We start from the raw sequence: 9741 nt of genomic DNA, 5'->3' as shown, positions 1-9741 counted from the left end.
CAGTAAGTCACGTGATGTCCAATCCACTGGATCACTGAGCGGACTTGCCATTTACGTTTTACAAAGGAATTTTAAAAATCCTTAACTAACTGTTAATGCCTTGAATACAGCGTGCAGCTGCTGCCGAGTTACTGTCCGCACATGGATGCAGGCATATAAAGAAAAAAATGTGCAGAAAACACTGGTGCGGACTTTCCCCGTCAGGCCAAAGTTGGTGGGGACATGTACATCCCGTCCTTCAGGAAGTTACGCCTATGTCTGAAAGCAACAATATTATCGTTTATCGCGATAACTGCTGGATCAATTTATCGTCCAGCAGAATTTGTTATCGTGACTAGCGTAAAAACAATGATTATCCGATGTGATGTGCCTTTCTTTCCTCTCTTCCTCTAACATTTTGAGCGACGTCAGTTGCGCGCACCGAGAGCATCTGCTACCGTGAGACTCTGTCCAACTGGCTAAATATTACATTAGCATGTAAAATGCAAGTTTGTAACATTTGGAATCCAATTATTGCCCTCCAAGCAGACCTTTGCATCATGAATACTGCACACACTCATATTGAGATAACGGATTCAAGATATATTGTGCAACTTTATCTGAAACCAAATTTAAATTAAAAATAAAATGGTTTTGTTTTTTTCTTGTTTTGCAAGCTTTATTAAATACATTTTCTGACACGTTTCAACTTTAGAAACATCAAGTTGTTACATTTGAGGCCGGGAAAACCAGATTACAAACTTCAGCAGGACATTTTGTATTCCCACGAACAGTTTACTTTAGAGAAACATTTGACCAAAAGAGCTTCAAGATTATCTTGGCTGCATGATGTGATTGTGTGAAGAACCGACCCAGCAGTTCAGGATGCTGTGGTTGTGTTGTGCGCTGAGGGTGAAGCGGGCCAAAACATAGGAATCTATTAATAGGAAAACATCAATAGCAGTCTTGGGTCTATAGTTCAATGTCAGTGCAGTCTGTGTTCAGTCATGTGTAATAATAAACCAGAAACAAGAAATACAGTTTCAACCCAAGTACGCTATTTTTAGTGCTTAAAGAAAATAGAGCATTTCTAGAGTCGCTTGCATATTTTGTCCCGTTACCAAATTATATAAAGTCAGGTTATATTTTCTGATTTACCAATCACTTATTAAATTAAAGACAATAACTTTTTCGTTATCATCGTATTTTCATTTCATGAAGTGTTCCTTATCGCCTGAAGGATAAAACCAGGTAGTTGATATTTTGTTCAAATATTAAACTTCTTTATTTTTGGAAAATAAATAAATGTAATTGGGGCCTGCCATGCAAAGCAATGGCAGGAACCTATTACTATTGTCGGAGAAAGTGTTTCTTTCTTCTTCTTTATTTTTCTTCCGTAACCGTTAATGCGGCTCGTACCGCTGGGTGCACACCTACAAATGAGGTATCAAAACGTGCAGAAAATTCACGCCATTCCAGCTATTACTTTTGGTGGGATTTGGGCTTAACGTGGCGACATAATTCGCAAAAAACTACGAAAAAAACCCCATTATAAGTCAATGGGAAAAATCCTAGAAATACCCTATTTTTGAGGATTTTCTGTGTCGTCACAATTTCACCTAGAAATGCCATTCAAATTTCATTTTGTAGATACGTCTGTGATCTCTTCGAAAGTGAAGACGGCTCGTCGATACCAGTTACGGTTTGTCCACAATTTGCCTCTAAGCGACCCAAAGTTTCTCATTTTTCCTAAAGTTAGAGTGCGTCTCTCGCTGATTAGAGTGAGAGATCAAGACAACTTTTTCAACCCAAATCATTTTTGAAATCGCCATCACGCCCACAAATATCGCACGATTAGTATCAAAATCGGTCCTGACATTGATACGCCTGTCTGCTCCGGTAAAATGTTTTCGAAATTTATCTAGACCGTACGGTTTTCTGTCACGGTGCTTCAGAGCAAAGTCATGCGACAGGATTTTCTGAGGCTGTCTGAGGCTCTCTCCCATGTATTTGAATAGAATTTCAGATCTGGGCACAACATTTCTTTCTCTCATCACTGTAAATGCTCTGAGTGAGGTACAGATATGAATCTCGGGACTATCGCAGAAGACACATTGCCCTCTCATACGCTCGAAACGCTTTTCGAATATGTATTACGGTTCCCGAACACGAAGGATTTGTTTCCAATGCTTTTTTTCAGTAAAACGTGTAGGCTCAAACACACAATGGTGTGTTTGAGCATGTATGACTCACAGCTCACACCTGCTGAGACCATTATTTACCATAGCAACGGAACTCAAGAGGCTATTGGCTGGTGGTCAGGACTACAAATACGCATCGCTGTAGTTCTATCTATCCTCAGTTGAAACAGATCAGGACTGAACTGGCCTTTAGAACTAATTGCTGCTTTGGGCTGTATATAACTGATTTAACTCAGTAACTGTTACACATGGGATTAGTTTGGAACTTTAAAATTAAGCATATTGAAAATTTCAAAATAAAAGCCCTGAATATTTTTACATGACGTAATTGCTCTTTTTGGCTTTATTTTACTTTTCCATCCAAAGCACTGTTACACATGGGATTAGTTCGGAACTTTAAAATGGAGCATAATAATAATTTCAAAATAAAAGCCTTGAATATTTTTACATCAGCTAATTGCTGTTTTTGGCTTTATGTGACTTTTTCATCCAAAGCACTGTTACACGTGGTATTAGTTTGGCCCTCTGAAATGAAGCATACTGAAAATTTCAAAATAAAAGCCTTGCATATTTTTACATCATGTAATTGCTTTTTTTGGCCGTATATGACTTTTTCATACAAAGCACTGTTACACATGGGATTAGTTTGGAACTTTAAAATGGAGCATAATAATAATTTCAAAATAAAAGCCTTGAATATTTTTACATCATGTAATTGCTCTTTTTGGCTTTATTTGACTTTTTCATCAATTTCAAAATAAAAGCCTTGAATATTTTTACATGACGTAATGAAGCATACTGAAAATTTCAAAATAAAAGCCTTGCATATTTTTACATGACGTAATTGCTCTTTTTGGCTTTATTTGACTTTTTCATCCAAAGCACTCTTACACGTGGTATTAGTTCAGAACTTTAAAATAAAGCATACTGCAAATTTCAAAATAAAAGCCTTTAATATTTTTACATCAGCTACTTGTGTTTTGAGCATTATATAACTATTTTAACCCAAGGACTATTACACATGGGATTAGTTTGGCCCTTTGAAATGAAGTTTAACAAAACTTCCAAAAATAAAAGCCTTGAATATTTTTACATCATGTAATTGCTCTTTTTGGCTTTATTTGACTTTTTCATCAATTTCAAAATAAAAGCCTTGAATATTTTTACATGACGTAATTGCTCTTTTTGGCTTTATTTGACTTTTTCATCCAAAGCACTCTTACACGTGGTATTAGTTCGCAACTTTAAAATGAAGCATACTGAAAATTTCAAAATAAAAGCCTTGAATATTTTTACATCAGCTACTTGTGTTTTGAGCATTATATAACTATTTTCACCCAAGGACTATTACGCATGGGATTAGTTTGTCCCTTTGAAATGAAGTTTAACAAAACTTCCAAAATAAAAGCCTTGACAACATTTTAAATCGTACCGAATGGTGCACGTCCACCTCGCTTAACATTCTTGCGGTTCTCCGCGTGCCACTGATTACGTCGCGGCGTACTTTAGCGTCGACGCCAATTTGTAGCGACGACGCCGTGCCCAAACCCCACGGGCGCGCCTCGGCAGGCCCCGGCTAAATTTCTTCCGAAATTTTCTAGTTTACAGAATAAAACTTTATCTGTCAAATTATACACATCGAATTGGTCTCTGCAACGTGAGCTTTCAATATTCTTGCAGCAACAATATTGCTTTTTTTGTTAAATACGTTTTATATTCTCCTTATATCATTTCTAATTCCAGTACTAACTTACTGAACATGTTTATTGTACTTTAAATACTTTGACATTACAGTTGCACCATATACTAGGTAAAAATGTATAGAAATATACCTTTCTGGTAAAATGTAGAGCTGTTGTTTTGCTGAAAAGTACAATTTTAAAAACTAACCAGTTACAAAAATGGTAAAATTGAATTAAACTATTAAATTTAACAGAATACCAGCAATTGTAATTGTATTTCACAATGACATGGAGACGATTATGTACTCTTTGGTTGCTCAAAATATAATTAAGAACTGCCTTTTACTGTAAATTACCAAAGACACTATATTCTTGTTTATGGCAATATACAGAGAAAACATTCTGTTTCTAATGTTTAAGTTTCAGATGGATATAGAATGCATTGCATTGTGTAATACAAGCAAACAAATTTTCGATTACTTACATATTATGTTACCAAATTGTAATTTTAATTGATAATTTGATTTGTAAAATGTCTTCACGCTTCGGAAACCAAACCTGCCACCTTGCACAGCCTGTTTTAGTAGATAAATCATGCAGGTAATTGCATTTAGACACATCTGACCACAGGACGTGGTGCTCTACTGCCACCTGATGGACTGATGTGGATACACACCCACATTTTCTTGACTTACTTGGTGAGCAAAAATCTTTACAATTCTGTGTTTTTCCCCCAGAAAATAATATTTACAATAAAAGCAGATGATTGATTTCATAGAATTTTATTATTAACAACAAAAGCTGAACCTGACAGATTTTTTTACATGTTGCATTTACTTCTTCGCTGTCTCCTCTTCCTTTGACAAGTTCTTTATGAACTCTTCCTTCTTTGCCTGGAGACGCTCCTCTCTGCGTTTGCGGGCCTCCTTTGTCTTGGTGCGGCGCGCCTCAGCCTGGTCGCTGCACGGATGAACAAGAGAAATTAATTTCAGCAACACAACATCAGGTCGTTGTCTCGAAAGAAAAACTAAACGACGAGAAAACTTACGCCAATAGCTTCTTGCGAGCCTTATCAGCCTTCAGCTTGTGGATGTGCTCCATTAGGATACGCTTGTTTTTGAACACGTTACCTTTAGCCCTCAGATAGAGACTGTGGTACCTGATATATAGACAGGTACTCATAGTAAAAAGAAGTGAAACACAAGTTTATTCACCACATTAATGGAGATGCCCACATACATGTGCCTGTCAATTTTCTTTGACTCCCTGTAGCGGCGAAGAAGACGGCGCAGGATTCTCATACGTCTCATCCATGTCAACTTTTCTGGCATACGAGCGTTGGCTGTACCCTTTCGTTTACCTGGGAGGGAAGCATAATGAAATGTAAAGCTCATTTAGAAATTCTAACAAGTAGACCTACAATCTGCATGCATACAGTGACAGTTAAATTGTAAATTTATTATTTACATTTATATTAAATTTAACTGAGCATTTACAGTCCATGCATCAACAGCCATCTCCTTAGGCGTTTTCCATTTTGTCATATCACTGCCACATACTTCAAAAAAACTGTACATATTTCTTCCCCACTTCTATGTTGGCCAAAATGTTCAATTCTCGTCACAACTACACAACTAGGAGTGTCATGAAAACAAATTCTACTGGACGATAAATTGTTCCACATGTTACTGCGATAAACAATAATATTGTTGTTTTGAGACCATTTTTAAGTGATATAATGGTAATGGCAAAAACACAAGAACACATTCTCAAAAATCAGTAAACTTTAAATTATAATATTTAACACTAGAACTGGAAGACATTTTAAATATACAAAATATACAAACAAAACAACAAATAAAATTAATTTTCACATCTCTATAAACAACATTGTTCTTCAAAAAAAGGGCTAGTCGAGACCAAACTGAAGCCAAAATGATCCAGTTTTTGGCAGAAAGAGAGAAAGAAAAGAAATAAGCAATAAATCATGCTAATGGAAATTATTGGGTTTGTTTTAATTTATCATCCGTTTAAATGATTTATTGATTATTGTGACAGGCCTATACACAGATCCGCACCTTTAAGATTCTGTTTTATAAAAAAACAAATAAAAATTAAAATCTTGTATACATTTCCTACCACTTTGCATTCATGTCCTGTTTTGTTTTGGCAGAAAATCCCCCCAAAAATACATTCAAGTTTGTGTTGAAACATGGCAATATGTCTAAAAGTTCAGGAGTTAATACTACTTTGCAAGTCACAGTAAATAAAACATAGATTACTTTGACCATGTGAAAGTAGCTGAAAGTGAATTTCAAGTACAGAGAGTCATTTTTATTTATAATAACTCACCGTAGCCCATGTGACGTCCTTTGCGGCGTGCCAGAGTATTCTTGCGGCAGCGAGCACGGGAGTGAACGGTGACTGGCTTCCTGATAATCAAGCCATCCTTCACCAGTTTTCGGATTTGCTGCCCTGCAATATAAACATAGAGCAATAAGACAAGCACAGCATATCACGGACAACAACAACTGTACTCTGAACTCACGAGAGTTTGCATTGGCGATCTCATTGGTTTCATTGGGATCCAGCCACACCTTCTTCTTGCCACAGCGCAAGACGCTGGAGGCCAAGCGCTTCTGGAGCCTGAGCATGCTTTATGTACAAAAATAACCACAAATATTAGGTGGATAAATAAGATTTAGATGTGTTTCACACTCAAAATACTCAAATATTCAGACCACTCAGTGCTTTTACTCCATTGTTAAAGTAACAATACAAATGTTTATATGAATTAGAAGAACAGAAATTGGTGAATGGATTAATGGATAGGTACACAGATCAGTAGGGAACTTGACAAGACAACTACTCTTCCCATTAAGCAAGAGCTGGAAAAAAATTATATATATATATATATATATATATATATATATATATATATATATATATATATATATATCTTAGATTGTCACCAATTGTTTTTAGGTCAGTGGCACCTTATACATTTAGAACTGGGGAAATCAATGTGACAGGGTAACCAACATTAACCAAGCTAATGAATTTTATAGCTAATAACTAGTTTGTGGTTGCGTGTAGAAACAGACACCTTTAACTCAGGTTGTAAACTCAAATATGAAAACCACAATGAGGTTTGGTTACTGGAATTTAGGTTTTGACAGTCCAAAGAAAATTAAGTTTTCTGGGCTTATGGCAGACATTAATAATAAGTAATCAGAGTGAAGTGTTGCTAATTCGCAGCCACGCAGTGGATTCATGTTCTGACATGTTCTGTTACATGTTAGCATAGTTAGCTTTCCAACACAGGCCGAAAGCGGCTTTCTATGTGAAATTATTACATTCACCGAAAGTGAACAAAAACTAGAGTAATTGTTTAAGTTTAAATGTCAAAACCAAAACATTTTTGTTTACCACGATAAAGAGAAAAGCTAACAAGTGGGTAAATAAATATCTGCCTTACCTCATGGCTACCGATAGCTTGACAGACACGGAGGAAATAGAACGAGAGGAGACTGTACCATTTTAGCGATAAAGATGGGTGACTAGTTCACTTTGACATTATCATAATTGTCTAGTTCTTTACAATAAAATGAATAATGGAATAAAATATGTGATATTGGGCTAAAATTTATTTTAATATTCTGGAGATATTTAAGATAGTATGTTAATCTACGTTATGTTGAGCGTATTCCATTACTTTTCAATGGACACAGTGGTACGGTCCAAAAACATGTAGTATGCTAATCCAACCACTAGAAGCCGCAGAAGACTTTCTGAAATGACACTTCAATCTATTCAGAGTGCTGTAAAAATAGTTTCGTTTTACATTATAAAACTATACTTTCTGAATAATTTTGATATATAAAGTTAATGTAAATATGGTCTTGTTGGTAAAGTGCCTCTCAAAAGTATTTGAAAGTGTTCACAATATTTCAATACATCCACAATCTTCAATAAGTCATTGGGATTTTCAGTGGTAGACCAATACGAGGTAGTGGATTACGGTGGCCGACAGGTGCAAATGCGCAGCAAAAGAGAAAACATGCAAACAAAAAAGAAGACACCCCCGAATGAAATGCAGCAAATAAAAAGAGAGACGCAAACACCCCCGAATGAAATGCAGCAAATAAAAAGAGAGACGCAAACACCCCCGAATGAAATGCAGCAAATAAAAAGAGAGACGCAAACACCCCCGAATGAAATGCAGCAAATAAAAAGAGAGACGCAAACACCCCCGAATGAAATGCAGCAAACAAAAAGTGTTGAAAACGGAAGTGCTCCAGACCACTAGGGGGAGTCAAAGAAAATAGTATTCATTTCTATGGGACCAGATGCAAGATTCAGAGAAAGAAATTTGAAAGAAAGTAAAGGTATCTCTCTGAATCTTGCATCTGGAAAGTGTGATTATTGTGAGAAGTCTGAAACAATAGAGCATGTTATTTTAGAGTGTTGTAAGTATGAAGAAGAGAGAAGATGCATGCTGAGAGAGTGTGTAGGTATTAAAGAAAGGTTTAATTTAATAGAATTTTTGAGGAGAGATTTCGGGAGTAGACATATTCAAATAATTATTCGGTATCTTAAAAAAACAAAGCTATTTCATAGGATATGAGTAGAGCAAGTTGGGTGTGAGTGTGTAAAGAATATCAAAGAGGGGTATATAAAGCTATAAGCAAGTTGGATAATATAAGCAGGTGTGTATGTGTGGGGGTATGTTTAATCAGGAGTTAATGGAGGGAAAAGGTAGAAAGTGAAAGTTTATAGACCATCTCGAACCACACTCCATACTGGTAAGTGGCGGTAATACTACTGTAAGTTTGTTGCCAACCGCCAATAAATACCAAGAAGAAGAAGAAGAAGAATCTTGCATCTGGTCCCATAGAAATGAATACTATTTTCTTTGACTCCCCCTAGTGGTCTGGAGCACTTCCGTTTTCAACACTTTTTGTTTGCTGCATTTCATTCGGGGGTGTTTGCGTCTCTCTTTTTATTTGCTGCATTTCATTCGGGGGTGTCTTCTTTTTTGTTTGCATGTTTTCTCTTTTGCTGCGCATTTGCACCTGTCGGCCACCGTAGTGGATAGCTGTAAAGTGGAAGTAAAATAATTAACTTTTCCACAACAGTTCACATTTAAAAATGTGACATATGTGAGATGTGTTTGTATACTTGCAAACCCCTAAATAGAATCTGGCATAATCCTTTGGCTTCATGTAACACTTAACTAATATATGGAGACCATCTAGTTAGAATATAATCCCTGCTGTCATGTAAATGTCTCATATATTTATTAAAGAACATCAGTGAACAAACAGAAGAACTACTATAAAGACCAAGAAGCATAATAGTTTAAAATTGCTTAACAAGTTTAATATTTTGGGGTGGGTATCACAAACTTTGATCTCAGTTCCAAATAAAATTTGTGGACAGAACTGAGAAGGTGAGAAAAGCAGCTTTTAAATCTGATTTAGCTCCACCAGTCAAGATAAGATAAGATAATTTATTGGTCTCCCAAAGGAGGAATTTGTCTAGGAAGTAGGGGCAAGGCTGCAGTACAACAATAAAAACAATTCTTCAAAAAAGACAATAACCATAGATACATAAAAGTAACATTAATACAAAAAGTGAAAAATACATGAAAACACAAACATCAGATTGGCAGTACATTCCCATAACCATTGCGTTATTTCAGGAAGAGTAAGCCAAAATACTAGCAAACATGAGAAACTCGTGGAAGAAAACATAAGTCACATGGCTTTGGTATGACTTTGGTAATGATCAATAATAAAAAATTAAGAAATGTTTGTAAACTTTTCATTTTGAAAAAAGTTTTTTTTTAACGTCTCTATATTTCTATCTTTCTGTCA

General features: G+C 35.8%; 1 protein-coding gene across 1 annotated transcript; it reads right to left on the bottom strand.

Annotated features, from left to right (window-relative positions):
- Positions 1 to 4628: 4628 nt before the first annotated feature.
- LOC102236045 (60S ribosomal protein L19) lies at positions 4629 to 7409 on the bottom strand. Its single transcript, XM_023340477.1, has 6 exons — positions 7341 to 7409; positions 6411 to 6517; positions 6215 to 6337; positions 5102 to 5222; positions 4911 to 5021; positions 4629 to 4822 (listed from the first exon to the last, which is right to left on the bottom strand). The coding sequence occupies exons 1-6, from the start codon at positions 7343 to 7345 to the stop codon at positions 4696 to 4698; spliced, it is 594 nt and encodes a 197-aa protein (XP_023196245.1). The 5' UTR covers positions 7346 to 7409; the 3' UTR covers positions 4629 to 4695.
- Between the last annotated feature and the right edge of the window lie 2332 nt (positions 7410 to 9741).

The sequence above is a fragment of the Xiphophorus maculatus genome, chromosome 10 (assembly GCF_002775205.1).
Source record: "Xiphophorus maculatus strain JP 163 A chromosome 10, X_maculatus-5.0-male, whole genome shotgun sequence".
Lineage (NCBI taxonomy): Eukaryota > Metazoa > Chordata > Actinopteri > Cyprinodontiformes > Poeciliidae > Xiphophorus > Xiphophorus maculatus.
Note: the sequence above shows the minus strand (reverse complement) of the source record. Positions and strands in the feature narration are given on the sequence as shown.